At 46.3% G+C, this 21193-nt stretch overlaps 1 protein-coding gene across 2 annotated transcripts in view; it reads left to right on the forward strand.

The window, feature by feature from the left end:
• Positions 1–21193, forward strand: part of FBXW4 (F-box and WD repeat domain containing 4) — a 62837-nt gene that overhangs the window by 31385 nt on the left and 10259 nt on the right. For both annotated transcript variants that reach the window (XR_012662777.1, XM_075107251.1), the window contains exon 6: positions 16173–16238. Coding sequence is in view for 1 of the 2 variants with exons in the window: in XM_075107251.1 (XP_074963352.1) it covers positions 16173–16238 (66 nt within the window). In the remaining variant the exon portion in view is untranslated. The remainder of the gene's footprint in view (positions 1–16172; positions 16239–21193) is intronic.

The following is a 21193-nucleotide window of genomic DNA, read 5'->3' on the forward strand; positions in this document are numbered from 1 at the left end:
GCTAATTTGGGACCAGGTATTATAGCCAGCTTTTAATGTGTATTGCCCTGTGTAATTAGTAAATCCATGTTCTCTTCTGAGATTGAGGTACATATTCCTCTAAGTTTAGCCGTCCATCAAAGAGGACTTGAAACGAGGCCTGCTATGGTTGATAGACACGGGCAGCTAATGAAAAGAGAGATCCATTTCCTTTGAGAAGAGAGACCTGTACCAAGGTGATTGATAGTCCCAGAGATTTATTAGTGTGGGGGCTGGATAGAGGCTTGCAAACTGGAACCCAACAGCCTGGTTTTTTTCAAGGAGAAAAAGTCTGGTGGTCATCTGTGTGTGTAGTTCTTTCCACTGCCCCCACGCCCCACCCAGAAAAAAACCATAGAGACCAAAAAGTGAACAGATCAGAGGAAGCAGCTGTCTTGAGCTTTGCAACTGCACTTTGTTCGGTGACCTGCTTAGCCTGTCCAAGCTGATTTAATGAGGGATGGGGATGGAGCAGAACTGTCTGGAACATGTTTTCTCTTGCTTCCTGTTTTCTGTCTTGCTCAGAGTATTGGTTAGCACACGTGGCCTAGAGCATGTTTTCCTTTTCCATATAATCTCTCTGGGTTTTCTCCTCTTTGACAGTGGAGAAGCAAGGTGGCCTGCTCCAGAAATTAGAAAAGCAATAATGTTTCTCTAGCATCTATCTTCTGATGGTCTCAGAGCAATCTGGGACCATGGATTGTGTGCAGACCACTTCAGATAAGTTTGTAGCCTGGCAGAGCAACGACTTCGTGGTCCTGCTATGTGGTGGAAAATGTCAGGTACTTCAGTAACATTGAGTGCACGTGAACAGTACTGTTCCCACTGTACAATGACTCTGTCCTTTGCTTCTCAAACTATGGTTTGCAAGACCCTGATGGTCCTCAGGTCCATATTGGCTCTCTAGCTCTCACAGTAAGGCCAGTGATGTGGGTCCCTGCTGGTCTAGGTGTGACAGACTGGTTGAAGCCGCAAAGCTTGGAGCAACTACTTAACTCCAACCTGCCTCAGACGGGGCAATGAAAAAAACAGGGTGTGAAGCAGACATACAGCAAAGGAACACTCCTCTGTACCAAAGAAATGGCTGCATTGCTAGTTTGTGTCTTGGTTTTGTGGTCTTTCCCTGTATTTGGTCCCAAGTCAAACACTCTGCATAAGTTATTGGTGTGCTGAGATTTGGTTGCCTCCATTAGGCAGTTCTGGTAAAACCAGCTTGAAAAGAAGTATGAGCTTAAGTGTGGATGTGTTATTCACCAAATCCTACAACAGTAGAACTAGAGACATTTGAAATTACTAGGAGATTGCTTTAAAATGGGCAAAAGATATATTTCTTCACACAGTATGTAGTGAACTTCCTGCTCCAGTAGGTTATGGAGGTGGATGAGGTCAGCAGTTTTGAAAGGGATTTGGTAGATTCATGGATAGCAGGTCCATTGTGAAGAACTAGGTGGGGATACACTCTCTAAAATCCTTAATATGGCAGTTGTGGATGCTGGGGCAGTACAAAGAGAATGACCAGAGAAAGTTGCCAAGCTTGCACATTATTCCTAAGCAGCATCTGCTAGTACCACTGCTGGAGGATCAAATGGTGAGCTAGATGGTCCATGGCTTGACCAAGGTGGGTATTTCTCATGTTCTTCTGGCCATGGTGGGTCAGTCCAGCATGCACCTACCGCAGCATTTGGTGTCCTGCAGCAGTCGGTAGTGAATGTCTAGGGAGAAGGGTAAGAAACAAGACAAGTGCAAAAAGATTGTTTCCTGTCTGCCCCTTCCTGGCTTCCAGCGGTAGGGAGGTTAGGGTTTCCCTGGCTAGAGTTTGCATCCAAACCAGTGTTTCTTTCATATTTGTAGAGGCTAGCTCTGTGAGCAGCTCATCTCTTCTTTATGAACCTGTTAATGCTCTGGTCTTCATGGGCTTCTTCCCATTTCAGTGTTGTTTTCTGAGGAAGAAACACTTTTTTCTATTTTTAAAACTTTTGCCTGACTGTCTTATGGGGGTATATAGTGAATGATTCCTCCCTCTGGATACATTCTGTTCTGGTTACGATTTTAGTATTTTTCCCAAGCCACCCCAACTCTAGCATCGATCGGCTTGTGCAAAGCAGAAGCAAACCATGACTGTTGTGATTGCTTGCTGGCCAGTTTTTAGAGTGGACTTCACATGTAGGCATCCCTGAGACGTGGTAAGCTCATAATTTCCTTGCAGTGCAGCCTCTGATTGGAGCCCACAGAGATGTAGCCTAACCTGAACTGATGGTCACATAACTGGATCTTGTGTATCCACATGATAAGATCAGTGACAGGTTCAACTGGGACACTCCTAACTTGCTGCAGAATCAAATACTGACACTTCAGTACTGTGCTCATTTCAGTGGAGGACGTGCGAGTGAGCTTAGTTCTGGCATTTCTTCATGCGAGTGTTTGGCTTGCCAAGTAAAAATGGTTCTTTTAATAACTGTGTTTTTGGATGAGTCTTCCTAAGCTCTCAGAACTTGGGAATAGGGCAGGTCATGGGAAGGAAAGGAGGAAACTCTGATTTCACACGCCTGCCCACAAAGCTGCCTGTGCATCTAAAACTTCCAGACTTCTGTTCATTGAAGTGTTGAGGACTGACTGCCAGCAGGTTGTCGTGCTTCACCTAGACAGCAGCTTACTGAGGGGCAGGAGGCAGCGTGGTACTTATATCCCTTTATCAGGTATTTGCTGACATCAAAGAATGATGTGTTTTAGGGAATCCTCTGTTTCACTGCAGACTTGGGAGACATGTACCTGAGGGGCCTTTTTCTCAGTCCTTTCCAGTGCAATCCTTTCCCTCCTACTCCATTTTCTGTGTCATTTTTTCCAACATGCTGACATTAAGCATCATAATAAGTTATTCTTCACCTTCTTGCCTTGTCCTTTCCCTGTCTCTACAGTATCTATTTTGCCTGATCCCTTTCCTATCTTCATCTGGCTAATCTCAGTTATTACTGAAATTCAATAGTTCTTGGCCTGCCTTACAGCCCGGCCTGATTACAGATACTGATGATGATAACTTGTGCTGTGAACCTGTGGTTTATTATATATTGATGTCAGGATGGTTTGAGCTCTGGCTCCTGCAAAACACTTTCAATGGGTTTTTGCATAGTTCAGGATCTATGTGGGAGGTGGCCACTAAACATCCTTATTACACATCCTTATGCCTGAGACATGTGTTGTCTGTTTGGTTGTTTAATGAAATCTTGTGTGCCTTTCTCTGCATACAGGGCTAGGGCTTTCTGGCCTGACTGGCAGGTTTTATTTCTCTCTCTGGTGCTTGCTCACAACTAAGCATGCTGGGAACCTGCAGATGGAGAGCAGGGGCTTCATTCGGGATGTTGGGCGCTTAGGGGCAAACAGTTGACATGCTCCAAACGCTTAGCATGAAAACCCTGAAGCAAATCATATTGCATAGAGTGGAGAGCTGGGGAGGGGGAAGCTTCCCAGAGCTTTAAGGGCAAGTGAACTGAGGTTGTTGCAAGTGTGTCCGTGTCAGGGCTGGAATGATCAGAGCAGGAAAGCTCTAGGAGTCATTTCATGGCTGAGTTAAACGCAGATGAGGCTTTGCTTGCCTCCTCCACAGAGCACCTGTGTCTCCATGCCTCAGTGTCCTGGACCTCTCTGTGTGCAGCATGTGCTACATATACACATTTTCCCCTTTCACCTTTCCCGGTCTTTAGCTTCTTAAAATCCTCTGAGCATTATTTCCTTCTCCCCTGCTGAACAACTCATTTAGACTTCATTTGGAAATTGTTTGAATAGCATAGAGCAGAGGAGGAAGATCAAGCTTCCTCCTTGGGAAAGGGAAAAAAAGTCATTTTCAAGCAATTGAGCTTCTTTCCATTATAAGTGTGAACAACATATAGCTCCTGCCTCTGCATAATGTGGAGAAAGAACTGCTGCCCTTTGTAGGAAGAGGATGAAAGTATATGTTGGTTGAGAAGTTGTCTTCTCACCACCCTGATCACTTCTTTCAAAATTATCCTCAATTGGGAAGTTTGAATTTTGTATACGTGTGTGTGTATTGCAAAAGGAATACTATAAAAATGAATTGTGGTTTGTGGCACCAGGATTCCTTCCCGCCCCTCCTTTTAAACTGAAACATTCTTGGGTTTTAGTTGTTCTGGCAAACCTGAAAGGATTCTCCCCTCCCCCTGACCTCACTGGCATGCACGGATTGCTGGCTTATTGAAAAGTAATTTTCTGTCCTATGTTCTAATGGAAAAGTTTAGATAAACTGTAATTATGTATATGCATTTTTAATAGAATACTTGTTAACTGAAGACACTGCCAGTCACATGTGAAAATATATTGGGATTGGCCTTGGCAGTCCTGAAGCTTAAAAAATAGAAACGAGATATTTTTAAAATAGGAGAGGTTTTCTTCTTTTGCCTAACGATTCTTTTAAGAATTTTCTACACATGGGCATGTATTTAGACTTCTGTCCAAAGCAATGACAGCTGGAGTATTTACTCAAATCAATTCTACATGTCCCTTTGTAGACTGTGGGGTTGTAGGAAGCAAAAGCCCTGGACACTAAGGTTTGTGATAAAGTATGAGCATAGGCAACATTACATATCTCTTCCCCCTGGTGCTGGGGATGTTCACTATATTTCTCTGCGTAGCCTTGAAACTGGCCTGGTCAGCTTGGGTCTGCTTGTATTTATTCTTGGTGTCTACTTCTCAGATTCTGGCATTGATTTCATGGCAAGCGTATTTTATTCAGAAGTGTCAGAGGTTGCTTTTAAGGAGAAAATCTTGAGCATTGATCAGCTGAAGGCACACGGTATCTAGCTGAACTTACCTCCATGTCAAGAACTTAAAGCAGCTTGGGTGAGGCTGAAAAAATTTGATTAATATTGAAAAATGGACTTTTCTGTGGGAGTCTAATAAAATGTGAAAGAAAGATGATCTGAAGAGAAACCAGAGTATTGTGGGGTGGAATCAGGCAACTTTTCCAGTTTGCAACCTGCTGCATCATTGGGTCACAGTATTGTATTTTAGGCAGCTCAGAAATTACAGGTCTGTGCCCTGGGGGTTGTGCTGCTTGTCTCCTTGCTACATACTGAGTCTCTGGAGATCTTCCTTGTTGTCAGGATTGTTGTGATTGCATCGTCTCCTAGGGCTTGCTCAGTACTCCTGTGTAACTGGTGCTCTGATGAAAGTAGTTGGCACCTTTTCACTTGTATGCTTACCATTTGGTCTTCATTGCAGAATAAGGACCAAGCTTTTAGATTGTGACAATTCTTACTTTCTAGTAGGATGCTGCATTCATAAAGGACACAAGATTAGCGTTTTCAAAATACAATTTAACATTAAAAAAAAATAATCCCATTGCACTGTAGCTGTGATCATCAAGTCAGCTGAGCAGGTTTAACTTCTCTGCAGCCCTGGAGCTGACCAGCCAGGACAAGTATTTCTATCCTGAAGGCAATGGTGATAATCAAAGAAAGCACAGATGCTAACAAGTCCTGAGAACCAACAGAAGCACTGTGCCGCAGGATGCCAGTTTCTGGCTTGGGGGACAACTGATGCCGGTCTGGTGCAACACAGGATTAATAGGCTGGGAATTAAGTGGTTTGGTCAACCCACATGCAGCAGGATTCCTGGTAGGTTTTGCAGAACCAAAGGCTCATAGCAGAAAGGGAGGTAGAATAAGTGAGGTCCCACTATGAAAACCAGTTTTGCTTTACTAAGGGGAAATGGCTCAGCAAAAAGAGAACCTGGAGCCTTCATCTCTGTCCTCTTGGTTCTGCTTGTTGCCTGACTTTTGGGGCAGATGCTGGAGGAGGTGAATGATTCTCCCCTGATTTTTCTCAGCAATAAGAATTCTCACTCTGTCCTCAACACGGTTCTTGCTGTCCTGTCTGGGACGTGCATTGTTCCAATTTCCTCTCCCCAAATCTGTTGCCTTTCGTAATCTCAGTGCAATGGTAGTAGACTAGAAATCCTGCCCTGGGAGCGTAGGCTACACCAGGCCTTCAAGGATCTGTCACACATTGTACCTCTTCACATGTTCCTATTGTGCATCGCTGGATCTCTTTTCTCCTTTACCCCTTTTCTTGGCATCCTGCACTGCCCTGTTCCACAGGCTGGGGGAAAGATGCTTGTCACGAGCTGACCTCCTCAGCATGTGTCCCACTGCAGACCGTGCCCCCACTCTGCCAGGCAGGCTGTCCCACTCCAACCCCCTCCTCCTGCTCACCCCAGATCAGAGTTCCTGAGAAGTCTTTGTCAGCCTGTTGAGAGCAGCCCCTGTCCCGCCATTCCCACATGGTGCACCCTCCCCAGTAGCCCCCTCCCCATTCAGCAGTTTGGGCTGAAAGAACCTTTGCTAATTATGCTGGGCTGAAAATTACCACTTTGCTGTGTTCTCCTGCTGCTGGGCCCATTTGTGTGGGGCCTGTAGTTAGAGGGAACAAAGTCCCCCCTGTGGAGCCAGGCAGGCCCCAAGTGTGAAGCTACAGGTACAAGCAAGAGGGGAATGAAGGGAATAATTACCAGCTTCTCCAGGTGAAAGCCCTGTTAAAACTTCAATAAGCCAATTAGGGGCCAGGGTGTGTGTGGGGGGAGAGTCTCCCCCACCTATAAGTGATTCCCACCAGGCAATTAACAGAAATCATTTCATGTAGGGGAGGATAAGAAATGGCTCTTAGAAATTGTCTTCAGATTGGGGGGGCCTGAAACAGCACGACTACTGCAGTGGTCCTCATGTACTCCAACCTCCCAGCTCACTGTGTGGCCTGAAAATGTTGGTGGGGCTAGGGGGAGAGGGAGGAGGGAAAATGGCAAAGAAAAAGGAATCACTGGAGCTTTACACCTGGGCAGGCTTTGAGAAAGTGAGGTCTGGAGTTCAGAGCTTCTTGTAAGGCTGTGTGTGGGCCCAGAGCAGTGAGCTCTGGGGGCTGCTGGATCTGGGGAAAAGGATCAGGCTCAGGGCGTCTTCCCTATTGGGGTGAGGGGGAAGGCTAATGCTGTTGAGCCCAGTAGAGAGAAGATAGGTGCTGGGTGTGAAGGCTTGAATTGGGTGTGCAGGTGGGTGAGAACTGAGTGCCAGGCATTCAGAGATCTGCCTGAGGTGTGTGATGGTCTGTAGGTGCCCTGCTTTATCCCAGGAGCAGATGTTGTCCGGTGTCTAATAGCTTTGCATGTATCTCATCCAGGGATCATGGCTTTCTGCTGCTCAGCCAGCAGCTTCACCTGTTTCTTCCTTTCCATTGGTTCCAAAAAGCTAGTGGATTTGCTCAAGGTGGAGATTTTTTGAAGTCACCTTGCAGTTCCCTTGCACTGTTGTGCAGATGGCTCATGCAGCAGTCGGAGGTGGGTCTGGTGGGTACCTAGCAGGAGTCTTGCCAGTCTGTATTTGAGTGGTTGCTCTGGGAAGCAGAGCATATGATGAAGATGCTGCAGATGGCTGAGATTGCCCTAGTGATGTTGGAAGGGAGAATGCGTAGTGTAATTAAAGACATCCAGATTCTAGATGTGGTTATTTCACCTGCACTTGCAAAAGAAAAAGAAACAGTTAAAAAAAACCCTGAACTCCTCAAAACACGAATGTAACCTTAGCGGTGACTTTCTTTGCCTTTCTACCGTTAAAGCTTCTGAGAATTAAAAACGTCATGTGAGGATTTTTTCTGCTTACTGATAAACTGAAGCTGAAATAACCCTACTGTAGTGGTGTCTAACCACCTAGTCTTGGACTGACCTGGAAGTCCCTAGACTTCCCGCTTTTTTTTTCCTTCTTTTCCTGTGCACCCCTCCCCTTCTCTTTCTCCCCAGAAAGCTTTCTGTGGTAGGAATAGAGAACTGTATCTCTTGCACAGCCCAGCCTTTAAACTCAGAAGTGGTTTCTCAGCAGAGTCATGTTTCTTTATGATTCAGCTTCCAAGATGTAACCACAGTGGATGCCTGCAAAGAGAGTTCTGTTCACACAAAGGCCTGGTAAGCATGCAGAGGCAAAACAGTTTTGCAATGGGCTTCCTGTCCCTCTTGATGTTTAGTATGCGTTGTTCAGACCACTGCCCAAGTTACATACTGGATTATATTTCTTCTATGGTTGGAGTATCTTTTTTTTTTCCCCTGTAGTAACAATAATAACTTGGGCACCAGATGAGGATTAAATTGGGTCTGGAGAGAGCTAGGGATGCAGGAGTTCTTGTACAGAGACTTCTGTCCTGAACAACCACTCCATGCCTGGCAAGCCCAGAGGTTGGGGAGTGAGGAAGGGTGATGAAGAGTGGATATACCATGCAAGTATGTATGTATTTTACACAGTTAAACATGGGTTATCAAGCCTTTCCCTTTAATAAAAGAGTAGGGTTGATATCAACCCTGTAGAAATACTTGTGCAGCCACAAAGGCAATTCTGTTGAAGGTTCTGAAAAATGAGCACAGCACTGTGAAAAGCATCGTCTGAATATCCCTCTTGTATAGGAACACCCAGGACCCTCAATCAACTTTTATAGAGCTAATCTGAGTGCGGTCCTGTCTTTGACATTTGCTTCTCCCTAAAAGCATGTGTTGTGGAGTATTGGGGAAAGGAGGGTGATATTTAGGTGCAAACAGCCCTAGGAACATCAGGACTCACTAGTTTCTAATGAAGGATCTTCTCCTGTTCAATGCTACACTGTGGAAGAGGCTTATGTGCATGTGTCTGTCCTGTCCGGAATCTCTGTTTTAATGCCACTGAGCTCAGTTTTTTTTCCAGAAATGGGGATTACCTTATATTTGGCTGCCTGTTTTCACAAAACTTACCTGCCGCAGGGCTGGGGAGGGGACAGTGAGCAAGGTTATGGAATAACTTGTGCAGACAATATGGGGTGAAACGGCAAGGCAGTGAAGGCAAGATAGAGGTGTCTATGTTGGGTACCTGCTAAGCAACTTGCTAGAGTAGGAGTGATCCGTTTACCGTGCTGGGAATTGGGCCTTTGGTGATATTAAAGGCTTATTCTGTTTTCTAGCCTGGTGGTCTGAAGTCTGGAGTAAGACATGAAGTTAGACGCCAAGGTGGAGGGTTGGAGAGGTGAAGCTGACATTCCCTCCACCCTAACACATGCAGTAAATGACATGGGAGATGACGACATTAGCATTTTTTCTATCAAATGTGCTGGAGTTCTGCCTCAATTGTGAGACTTCACTGTTTCAAGCCAGTATCTCTACAGTGTCCTTCAGTACAAAATGCAAATGCCATCTTTCTGGGGAGCACTTTCTAGTGGTCCACTTGAGGCTTGGGGCATTGTGAATGAGTTATTAGTCTGTCCATGCCTGTGTCACTGGTGCTCCTTGCTGGAGCACAGCATTTCCTCTTGGAGCAGTAGCGGCTGTAAATGTTGTGGCATTCATTCAGTCATCTTTACACATTTTGTTTTCTCTCTGTGCTGAGTCCCTGGTGGGGAGTGGCAGAGCTCTTGTGTAGCTTCTCTGTGAGCAATTTACAGTGCATATCAGGAGCACCGTTCAACCCTGAGCTGAGTGATGCCTTGAGGGACATTGCAGCATGCACGTGAGGCTCAGAGAAGCAGCAGCAAATGTGCCAGAGCTTTCCAGTCTGTTTGTGGAACAAGCCTGGTCATTTGCCTCCAACTGCTACTTCTCTTTGGCAATGTTATTCACTGCTGAACAAAGCTGAGGCTATGCTGCAGTGGGTCTTTGCTTGCTCAGGTGAGCTCTGTCCTGTTACTGAGTCCAAATACAAGACTATTTTACATGCATACAAGCAGCTGGGCCCAAATATAAGCTCAGCTCCACAGCACTCTAGCTCTTCTTTGTGCTGAGTCTAAGGAGACTGCCAGCAGACTCCTGAAACCAGGCTTTAACAAAGAGTGCAGTGTGGGTACCCTTGAGCCTAGAACAGCAGCCAGCAACACAAAACGTTTAAGTCAGTTTCATGGATTGCTGTCTTTACCTTGCACTAATGGTCTGGAGCTGAAGCATTGCGTGGCAATGATGCGGGAGGAGCATGGTAGGTGGGACTGGAAGGATGGGAATATGGGAAGATTTAGTATGGAGCCAAAAGCCAGAGGGATATTGCAGAGCTGTAGTAAATTGCATATAACCTGCATTTGTTACTTCAGGTTTCAGTTATATCATGTGTCATTGGCTTCTTGAACTTTTCCTGATCTTATCTTCTAATAGCCTTCCACTCCTTATTTTCCCTGTTCTGGAAGGTTGTAATTTTTGCCTATTAACAGCAGCCATGTATTTGGTGTGACTGCCTTACCTGTTGTTCAGTTTGTGGTTACTGAGTTGTAAGCATACGCCCGGCTGTCCTGACTTACTTCTGAGATACAGAAGGTGCTTGGTTCAGTTTTCTGCTCATCCTGCAAGAGGCACAAAGCAGGACTAAAAGAATGGGTCTGGGGCAGTGAAGGGGCAATGCCAGCCCTGCGTGTCCACTCAATCCTGGCTTTGTCCAGCATTGCCTGAATTAAAGGCAGGCGGGACTTCTTGCATATTGGTGGTGGTGCCTGCTTTCTCAAGGAGAAGAAAAATGCTAAGCTGGTATGGTGCTTTTTTCTTCCTGCAAATTAAATGCACCTGGGGAAGGAGCACCTGCTTCCTCGTGCGACCTCAGTCTCCCTCCCTTTGTGTGTATCTAGTCTGTTGGAGAAGCCTCGTGCCGGAGGTGCCGAAACTCCCTGCCCTCAGTTTCTGACCTCCTCCGCTCCCCATTCAAAATGTTGTTACTGTTGCATCTGCTCCTCAGCCTCCTGAGCTCTTCAGCAGGGGCTCCATCAAGTTTGTGTGACCTTAGCACTGTATTCATGCTAGAGGAGTTACCTTCTGTAATGATGTCAACTGATGAGGTTAGTGGGATGGTGGTGGCCGCGATAAGACATGACATGTTCTAATGATTCGCCTTAGCGAGCTGCATGTGTATGTTGGGGGGGCACAGAGGGGCTCAGAGAGGGGAGGTGGGGGCCCTACAGGTGCCGACAAAGACTTTGACCTTTGCTGCTATAATATCAGTGTTTCACAGGCAGGGCGGTTCGGTGTCCCACTTTCAGCCCATCAAAAATTGATTTAATTGCAATTTTTTCCCCCAATTAGGAGCACTGGAGCTTAACTAATTGGAGTAATAGAGAGTAATAAGGCTCTGATAAAAAGCCTTCCTCTGCCTCCTTTGTATCTTGTGTCATCGCCTGTCAGAGGTCAGAGAGCTTGCATATTCTATTAGGCAGAGTTGCCTTCATTTGTACAAATTAGTTTACCCAACAGTAATTAAAATGCCAGTGCGGGTCGGGGAGAGCTGAATACAATTGATGGGCACGTTGGTGAAGGATTTGACAGCTCCGGTGGCCTCCCTTGCCAAAGCGTGTCAGTGCTGAATCAAAGGCTACACAAACCCACAGACCCGTGTGTTTAACCCGTGGCACTGTCGGCACCAACTGCTTTCTCTCTTCTCCACTCTCCGTTTTGGACTTGCTTTCTCTTCTCCTTCTTTTTTCATCTCACTTGAGACTTTTTTAAAAAGATGTTTCCCATCTTTGAGCTGTCCTTTCTATTGATTGCTTTCATGATGCTGCTACCACCCCCTGACCTCCACCCCCCATCCTGTCTCTCTCAGTGCTACCCCCTCCCCCTGCCTTCCACATTCCCAGCTGCAGGGCTCTGTCAAGTAATAACTTCTTTGTTTCCCAGTCCGATGAGTCTCCGAATACAATAGTCTCCAAAATGGAACAACGACGTCCAATTCCAGGGGGCAGAGGAGCGCGCGAGGAGGAAGGAACAGGCTCTTACATGTGTCAAGCAGATTCTGGATTTGAAATCCCCAAAGAGCAGAACAGGACTTGAGAAGCAATCTGTTTACGATACAGGGAAAGGGCGCAAGCCTGGAGCATGGGGAGGGTTCAGAGAGAAGAGGTTGGAAACCTGTTTCACCCATGTTCCTTCAATGACTTTGCGTTTCAGGATTCCCAGCTCAGGCAATGCCTGCTCTGAAGGCTGGGTTGATAGGAAGGTATGTATTGTACAATGGGATTTGTATCTCTGGAGCTGAGACTGTTTCCAAGCCTCATTACAGACAGCACCTTTCCAAAAGGACTGATAGGCAGCTACCTGTTTCCCTCTGGTTCACCCACACCTGGCAATGTTCTGTCCCGATGGGATACAGAGGGATGCTATAGGTGGGTGAAACTGTGTAGGTGGCACCTTGGGAGCAAGCATGGGATCACTGCAGCTGGACTGTAGCCAGAGTGCTACTGCTGTTGCCAGAAATGCCATGGGATCTTCAACAACCATAAGTCAGTCAGATGGAGAGAAGTTCTTGTGTTTCTTCCAACAGCACTGCCAGGTCATGTGTTCTCTCTCTTCCTCTGGCCCAGCTTCTGTTGTGGGGGGATGATCTCTAATGAAATCTCTGTTCTGTAGCATAGAGAAGGACTGGCTTCAGGAGAGGCAGTTTTCCTTTTTTTGTTTCTTTTTTTTTTTTTCCTCCTCTTCTCAGCAGGGAGTTTCAAATGGGAAAGAGAACACCAAAGTATCAGATGAGTTGGAAAATGCCTTACTTTGGACAACAAAAACATGCTATGTATGAAGTATGTGTGTTTCAATGCTCTGCAAAATTCCTGCCTTCCGGGTTCAGCAGAGGTGGAAATGCTGTGTTGGCTTGCTTGTTTTTACCTCCTGAGGAATTACTGTGAAGACAACATGCCTGGTTATGGAAGCCCTGCAATGGTGCTCAGTTTCCCATTAGAGGAGTCTTTTGGAGGGAGTTTGTAGTCATGGTACCCAGCAGCTCTCATAGGGCAGAGGAAAGCTTATTGGGGAAGGGACTCTGCATCTCCAAAGCCACCTGAAGCTTGGATATAGCCGTTTTTATGTAGCACGTAGATGTATCTGGTCAGTGTCTGTGTATATCAGTAGTATAATATATACTTCAGAGAGATGGGTCATCCAACCCTGTGGTAATATATATATAGGCTTGTGGTCTCCTCTTCCCAATCTAGTCTGTCCTCAGTCTCTCTGGCTCATGAAAGCATTGTAGGCAAAATAAATGGCACTCACTAAGCTAGTAACTCAGCTTTAGTTGTTTCTCTTGGGCAGCTGGCAAAAACAGTGATGAAGAAGACGTTGCACTTCTCTAGGTCAGAGGTTTTTGGTGTGTGGTCTGTGCTTCCTAAGACAAAAAGCCATGTTGAAGGTAAACTGAAAGAAGCGAGCCTGGTGGTAGGCTTCAGTTCTGCTGAACGATGTTTCAGAAGTTTTGGAGCCAAGCGTTACATGGTTAGCTCCAATTTCCATGTCGTTTTAGACCTACCAAAGCTGACTTGTGTTTCCCTTTTGCTTGGAGTGAAACTACCACCTCTGCAAGGTTCCCAGTTATGATAGGCCTGGGGATTGAAGGTGTGTGCCTACAGACCAGACTCAAAGGGAGGTGTCCTGTATCATCCCCCTGGGAATCCAGACTTCCAGGTCAGTTTGCTCCCAGGCTTTGAAAATTTCTCATTGGCACTACTTCTTGTGCATGTCTTGTGAATGCTGCTTTCTCATCCTGGCAGTGAAGGTTCCCCGCTCTTCTGGGAGAAGTCTTATCTTTGCACACTAATGGGCTCCAGTCTGTTAAAGATAAGGCCTGCAAACCTGATCCTGCTGAAGTATGAGGCAAAATTCCTACTGACTGAATGGAGTCAGCTTTACCCAGAAGAGACTTGTTTGTGGCCCTGAGGCCTGTATGCGATGCTGGAAATAAATCTCTTCATCTAATGCTATTTCTCCTTTTTTTTTTTTCCTTCCTTTTTTTTTTTTTTTTTAGGGGAGGGGGGTGAGGACTGAGAAGGGAAAGCTAAAGTCCAGAACTGACAGCATGAGGAGGGATTAGATCTTGCTGTTCCTCCCACCTTTTTCTCTGTTGGTATGCCTCCATGCTAATTTAGACCTGTGGCAACCTTCAAAGCCTTGTGCATACCTTCTGCACAAAGGGGCCTGTCTCCCACGTGAGGGCGTTCTCTGATGGGACAGAGTCAGTTTGTCCCCCAAAAGAAAAATCTTAAGCACCCAATTGCCTGCTTGACTGATTCTCTGACTGCTATTATGTTTCTAACCACGGTAATTGGCTTTAGTAGTTATTAATGGATTATGTTTGGGGAGGGACGGACAGAACCTAACACCTAGCTTTGTAGCTGAGTGACTCCCTGACCAAAATGCTGCTTTCCGGAGATGGAGTTTGATCAGTGAGCTGTTGGAGCGGGTGTCTGCTGCTTGTTTTCCTTTGAGATGGAAGACATTAGCAAAACAGAAATGTTCCCTCTTGTCCTGCACTATGGTGGAGGGAAGGCAGGTATTGAGCAGAAACCCTGTTTCCAAATATGAAATATGCACATTTCCTTAATTGGTCCTTGTGGCTGCTGAGCAGCAACAGTAATTGGCTTTTCCTTGGACTCTGACTTTGGTCAGGAACTTCCATGGAGAAGAATAATGCGTGCACCCTGCAGCATCTGTGCAGAGTCCTGTGCTACAGGTACATTGGGCCAACTGCATGTGTACTGCCAGTGAACCTGGGATTTTGCATCTAAGACAGTTTGGTTGGAGAGACTTTGAAATACTTCTGTTGCTGCAGGCCTTGTCTAGCCTAAAGGGCAGCAAAGGGTCACAGGACTTGTGGACACCTCCACGTATGTGAGGTTGTTTAGAAGGGAGAAAGACAGCAAAAAAAGAGGGCCTTCATAGCTGTAGCTCTTCCTTGGTTCCTGTAGCTTTTTGAGACATCTTGGTGTTACCTGCTTGAATCTTTTGCAGAGGGTATTGGTAGTGCTGCTTTGGCCTTATGATTTGGAGAAACCAATTGCTCAGCTAAACCACAGAGCTAGGATTAGAAGGAGACCTGAGTTCTGGCCCTGAGTTGAGTGTGTGTTCACCATTTTGCTGCAGGGTGCCTTGTAACACCAGCAGTAGTGCTTCACACAGAAGTCAAGGACACTGCAAGAATCCCTTCCTGGTAGAGTAGAGGCTTGGAGACACCTTCTGACTTCCAAGGGAAGAATGTTGTAGCAGGTCAAATAAATGTTTAAAAACTGCTATTTTTGCAGACTTGACATTGTTTCCTTATTTTGCTTTCCTTTCAGCTGCCAGCTCTGTGTCATGCTGCAGAAGATGTTTAGGCAAAGCATAGAGATGGCTTTTATTTAAAGCAGGCTCCATTTCCTGCATTTGTGCTATCCTTGTTGCAATGATTTAAACATAGTTTTGGCATTTTATTCTTGGTAGCTTCAAGAAACGTGGCTTTGTGAGAGATCATTTATAGCTTACTTAGAAATCTTTGTATAAGCTGCTTTCTCTTATTTGGACTGAGGATAGGAAATTGGCACAAAACAAGCAGCGTGGTGTGGGGAGCCATAGCACCCGTGTTCCTGCTGCTTGATTTTAAGGATTTGTTCCTGTGTTATCAACTAGTTTGAGGCCAGTGGCTGTCAGGCGACCTCTGGAGCCAGCATGTGCAGCAGGGATATAGCATTGCCAAAGAAGATTTTGGAATGGACCCTGCTGGAGAGTGTGAACTGAGCCAAACGTTGCTGCAGGAGAGCTGTGCTGCCTCTAATAGAGAGTGCTTGAGCACTGGGGAGGGCAACCCGATCCAGCTTTGAAATTGGCCCTGCTTTGAGCAGTCTGGACCTGAAACCTCTATTCTGTGATTTGTTAGGCCTGTGATGCTGCAGCCAGTTCATGATTGTGCTCAGAAGTTGCCAGCAAACAGAAACGAGACACGAAGTAGGAAGTAACAATTTTCCATGGGGTCTTTCTGCAGCTTACAGCACTGACCATATATGAAACATGCTGAGTACTGTGCTAACTGTTTTGAAAATGTCTTTGCAATTTACAGCTGCTCCTGTTTTAGGTTTTTCCTTTGCATATGCAAATACATCTTTGTCCTGCCAGTTCTCTGCAGCTGTGACCTCTGCAGCTGTGACCTCTGCATCTGGGAAGCTCAGGTACTGAGAGCTGTGAAGCACCTCTCCCTTTGCTGCTGGCTGCCCCTTGTGAAATGCAGTGGAACATGCTGAAATAGTCTTGAACCAGAATTCAAAGTCTATCTTGTAGCCTGTTTTCTCTGTCTTGCTTATGCACTACTTCTTCAGAACACGAGGATTAGTAAGTGGCTTTTTTATTTGCTTGTTTTTGTTTTTTTTTTTTTTAAACAGCTCATTTGTGACAGGGACAGCCTGCTGTGGACACACCTCGCCTCTGAGAATCTGGGACCTTGAGAGGTGAGTGAGCTTCCAGGTTACTTGATGAGAAAAGTGAATAACTAGGAGAAATGCAGTGTTGGAGGTGACATAAAATCATTCATTTAGTCCAGGTAGGCGAGGGACATTTAAACATATGTGGGACGCAGTGGGGGACGGAGCAAACTGGTGTGGAAAGGTGTATGCGGGGGGTGGTTCTGGTTCAGCAGAGAGCAGCTCAACTTTTCTTCCCAGCTTTTCTAGTCAATGGCACAGCCATCCCGGTTTCTTCCCATTACCCATGTACAGTCAGAACACACCCATTACACCTTCCTTTTAATCTGTCTCTGTCGATGGTTCAGCCTGAGCCAGAGGGGTTGAGGAAGGTGATCTGCATCTTCCCATTCACCCACTTGTCTGTGGTGCTCAAAAGCCAGAGGCAAATGCAGGCTTTACAGTCATCTTGTCCTGGCTGGCATTTCTGGTAGCTCAGAGAGGTGAGGGGTGGCAACAGGTTATCTACGGAAGTGACTCAGGCATGTTGTCTTCTCTCTGCCTTAGTAAGCACTGAGGAGGTTAATTGCTGTGGCCTCTGATTTGGGGCCACTGAGTAGTTCCTGTTTGGTGAAGGTGCTGACCTTAGCAACTGGGGAAATGTTGGGCTCAGATCCTGACTTGAGACTCAACTGCTGACAAATTTGAAACTCTTGGCCTGGGGGTCTTTGTGCAGTGATGGACAGATAGCAAATATTTGGCAGGATTATTGAACGGCAGATCAGCTTTCCAGGACTGGTATGCTCTGGGTAGGAGTGGCACAACACAGATTATCAAGGAAGTGCCGTCAGGGTTGAGGTGAGCTGGTGGGCTCTGGGAGTGGAGAGAGGGGGGCAATGGCAGAAGGGGCCTGAAGGGGTGTCAGCACAGCTGCATTTGGGGAAAGGAGGTAGAGGAGGATTGGTGTGAATGCAGGATGGGTCTGAGGCCAATTGCATCCTAAGCTAATAGTTTAGCTTGTCTGAGTTAACTGCATCAAATACAAGTATAAACCAGTTTTGTTTTCTCTGACATAACAAAGATTTTGTGAAGGATGCATCCCACAAAGGACAAACTATAGCAGGAAAGTCAGTGCCAGTGCATTCAGTTATGGTGCGTGTTTCTTGGTGACTTAGTCCAATGGTGCTTTTGGAGTACCACAGAAGGATGCAGGCTGTGCTTTGATACCCCTGCCCATCAAGTCTTCTGGCTGTTCTTGAATAGAGGCATCTGACAGGGGTGAGGAGATAGGCAACCTTCTCTCCCTTGCTCCAGTCTCTCTGACAGCCTTTCCCAAGGAAGCCTGAAGAGATAATAAAGCTGTGTAGAAAATAGGATTAAGGTAATGAACAGGCACAACAGAGTTTGATCTTTCAATAATGTCAAAGCCTGAGTGACAGGCAAATAAAAAAGCGAAGGCAACCTAGGCCACTGGGCCTCTGTTGCAATGGCTGGAGTGTCAGACTTATTCTTCCCTCTTCACCTGTCACAGCTGGAATGCATTATGCCACTGGGTCTTTTCCTCTCTGGGGACCTGTGTGTGAGTTGGGAGTCTCGTCAGCACATGCTGGGCAGGAGGCTGAGTAGGGAGAACGACCAGGAAGCTAGCACGTGAAGCTCGATACAATCATTTATAGCAAGGGAATACAGAGCTGTCCTTCCAGGTCTTGACTCCTCCATAAACTGTTCTTCTTTCCAGCAGGGCTTTGGATTAATTTTCAAAGGCTCCAGTGTTTGCCAGAAGTGATGTCGTAGGGAAATGCTATTTCTTCCTTTGAGGCTTATGCATGTTGTCTCCCTGGTCAGACTCCAGAATTGGGAGCATGGCATGGAAACTCAAAATCTTAGAGCTACCCAGGACTGAAAAGCTCCCAGTGTGTCCTGATAACATCTGGCAGACAGAGCCAGGCCCCCTGAGTTTGCTGCTTACCCCTTTCCTGTGGCCACAGAGGGCCAGAGTCTGACCTGCAGAAGCTAAACATGTCAAGGACATTATCTCTAAGAGCAGAACCAAGGCAACTTCTCTGTCAAACAAATAAGGCAGGGCACAGTGATGCTTAAGATGTATTCTTTGAAATTACAGGATCCTTAGCACCCCTTAGATGTTTAGTGCTGTCCAGTTAGTTTAGTTAGCTGCGTCTTTTCTGGGTGGGGGTGTGTGTAAGGAATATTGCAGCAGTTTCTGTGGCATTCTCTTCCCTTGGGGTAGGTGGTCTTTTTTTCCCCCAACAGCTGAGAGCTGGAACATGCTACAAAAGGATTTAAAGCTTAAATAACCTTTTGTGTACTGATCTTCACAGTTCCAGGCCAGATAAGTCCTTGGCTGGTGCTTGTAGCTGTTGGTCATGGTATGTTTTTGTATTTATGACCTTCGCTGTTCCCTGACCCTGGGGCAGCCATTTTCATCTCTCCAAGAGGAAGGGGATAATGTCTTCACCTGGAAATACGTTCTGGGCTTTGAAAAGGGCTTGGCTGGGTTTGGCAGTGAGGAAATTTTTAGTGGGGATGGGAAACACCTCTTGCTGCATCCCACCCCTACAACTCTTTTATTTCTGACTCTGCTGAGATGATGGTGTTGGATCAAAGCCGCAACAGGCAGCAACAAGCAATTGTCAAGGGGAGTCTAAAGCAGGGGAATGACCACGTAATGCCAAGACACTGTCTCTGATGGCTGAAATTCCAGCTGCTGCTACACCTGGCCCTTTCTCCTGTAATGAAGGAGGATTTTTTTTCTTGTGCTTTTGAAGCTGGCTAGCTGCACCTCTGGAGGACATGCCTCATCCCACAGATGCTCCATTGTGCCATATGATTGCTTTTAGGTGTGGGGATGTTACTGTGCACTTATTGCCACTCAGGATCAAGGTGTGTGTGGAGGGGAGCTGTGAATAACTTAGGTGTTAGGTTCCTCCTGCCAGAGGCCTGCACAGGAAGGGAGAAAAATTAGCAGTGTGGGCCACTGGATACTAACCTGTGTCCTTGCATCAAGTATCAGGCCTTGCTGACTCCTTGGCCTCTTGCAAGTCCCCTTGCCCCTCTGTGCCAGTGAGGGATATGATGGCAGCTGCTCCTCTTGCAGGTCAGGTACATCTGCTTCCCTTTGCCTTTCTCTGCTCAGACTTTCCTGTTTCATCTGCCAGTGCTAGTGTGTGGCTCAGCAGAACAGCCAGTTAATGGCAAGCAAGAGAAGAGGAAACTTTCTTCGGATCCTGTTCCTCTATCTTTCTCTTCCCACCTCCTGTCTCCTTTGGGAGTTTAAACATCTTGGGAGATGAGGGTGATGCATGACTGGGAACAGCTCCAAAGCCAGTGTTTGTTGTTTACCTGCAGAGAACTGTTGCTCCCTAGCCTATCATGGTGGTCTGCATGTCTTGAGGCAGGGGTATTTGTCACCTAAAGGATGCTTCTCCATAAGGTAGGCTACTCCAGAGGTTGCTTTGCAGCTCTTGGAGCTATTCTGCCAAGCCCAATGTTTGAAATGGACTGGTGATCTTTCTGGCATGGTAGTCCTCATGCTGTAAACACTTTGAATGCACAAGTCCTACATTGTCCTTTCCTGTGATACAACATGTCAGATGCAGGGCACGAGAGCTGTTGTGAAAATGGAGCCAAAGTTAGCTATGCCCTGCAAGCCACCCCAGATCCTCTACCTTTTAAATATCCAGCCTTTGTGCATCTCCTCCCTGCTTTTGAAAGCATTTTTGGCAGAGTGGGTTTTTTTTTTTAAGAACCCTCTAATTTCTTGTTCAGTTTTTCTCCCTCTCCTAAGCCCTTTGAAAGTGGCTTTACGCCGTCACTGACACCAAACTGACACTTTGCGTTTCCCCACTTCTTATCCCTTTATGGCAACAGATGTTGAAATTTTGTATCCCTTTTATCTGTCCCTCTTTGCCCTCTTCCTGTAATTAGGTTTCCCTTGTTAGCAGTACAAAGTGGCCCGGTTTGCTGCCTGGCCTTTTGAGCCATTGTGTCTGAGCACATTTTTTTCCTCCTCTTTCGGAAGAGTTCCTTCCCCCTTAAGTAATAGGCAGGGTGTGGGCCAAAGCTGTGGCTTTTTCTTGTTTCTTTGTTCTCCATTTATCTCTGCCACCTTTTTCAAAGGGATGGGGAGGAAAAAAAAATAGAGTGCATGGAAGGGGAAGATACAGAGTTGCATTTCTTGACTGTCAGGTCCCCCTGCCCTTCAGGTGTTCAAGGCAGGTGCCTTTGATGTCAGCAAGTTTTGGGGAGGTGGGAGGTAGAGGAGTCATGAGAGTGGCTTGGGAGTGGAGGAGAAGGGAGATTCAGGTGTGTGGCTGGTGCCCACAGCAGCGGGATGGGGAGGAGTCTTTCAGGGTAGCCAGGCAGCTGCTGAGCAGGTTAGTAATCTGTATTTGCCTCTAGTGCTATTGCATTGTGCTCTTTCTATCCGAGAGCCAGCATAAGTGTTACTATCTTAGGCAGCTGGCTGAAGTTTGCTAACTTGCTGCTGCTTGATCTCTGGTATGTGCTTCCATGGGACCCTTGCTAGGTTACATCTGTCTGTGTGGTGGGCAAGAATTAGTTGCTGTCTTTCAAATTTCAGCATATGGTGATCTGCATCCACTTTGGTGGCTCTTTAGAGCCACTGAGTGAGTGAACGTGGTAATTGTCAATGAGGAGGGAGAGCATTAAAACTTGGGCTCCCTACGCTGTTCTTAAACAGCAAGCGTTATTTGACAGTTGCAGTATACAGCACTGAGCACCCTGGCTAGCTGATCACTACTGATGCTTTCTTGTTTAAATCCAGTCCTTCTTGGCTTTGTGTCCTGTCATATTCAGATTTTTGGTTTTTACGTCTGGAAGTAGATAAATGAGAATCTGCAGGTCTAGTTCTTGGTTATAAAGCTTGCTAAATGTTTTCAGCAAAATCTTCTAATATAGAAGCTTGGCCCAAGATGCACAAGCAGACTTCTTGTGTTCTAAAACAGGTTCTGTAGTAGACCATT

The sequence above is a fragment of the Phalacrocorax aristotelis genome, chromosome 12 (assembly GCF_949628215.1).
Source record: "Phalacrocorax aristotelis chromosome 12, bGulAri2.1, whole genome shotgun sequence".
In the NCBI taxonomy this organism is placed as follows: domain Eukaryota; kingdom Metazoa; phylum Chordata; class Aves; order Suliformes; family Phalacrocoracidae; genus Phalacrocorax; species Phalacrocorax aristotelis.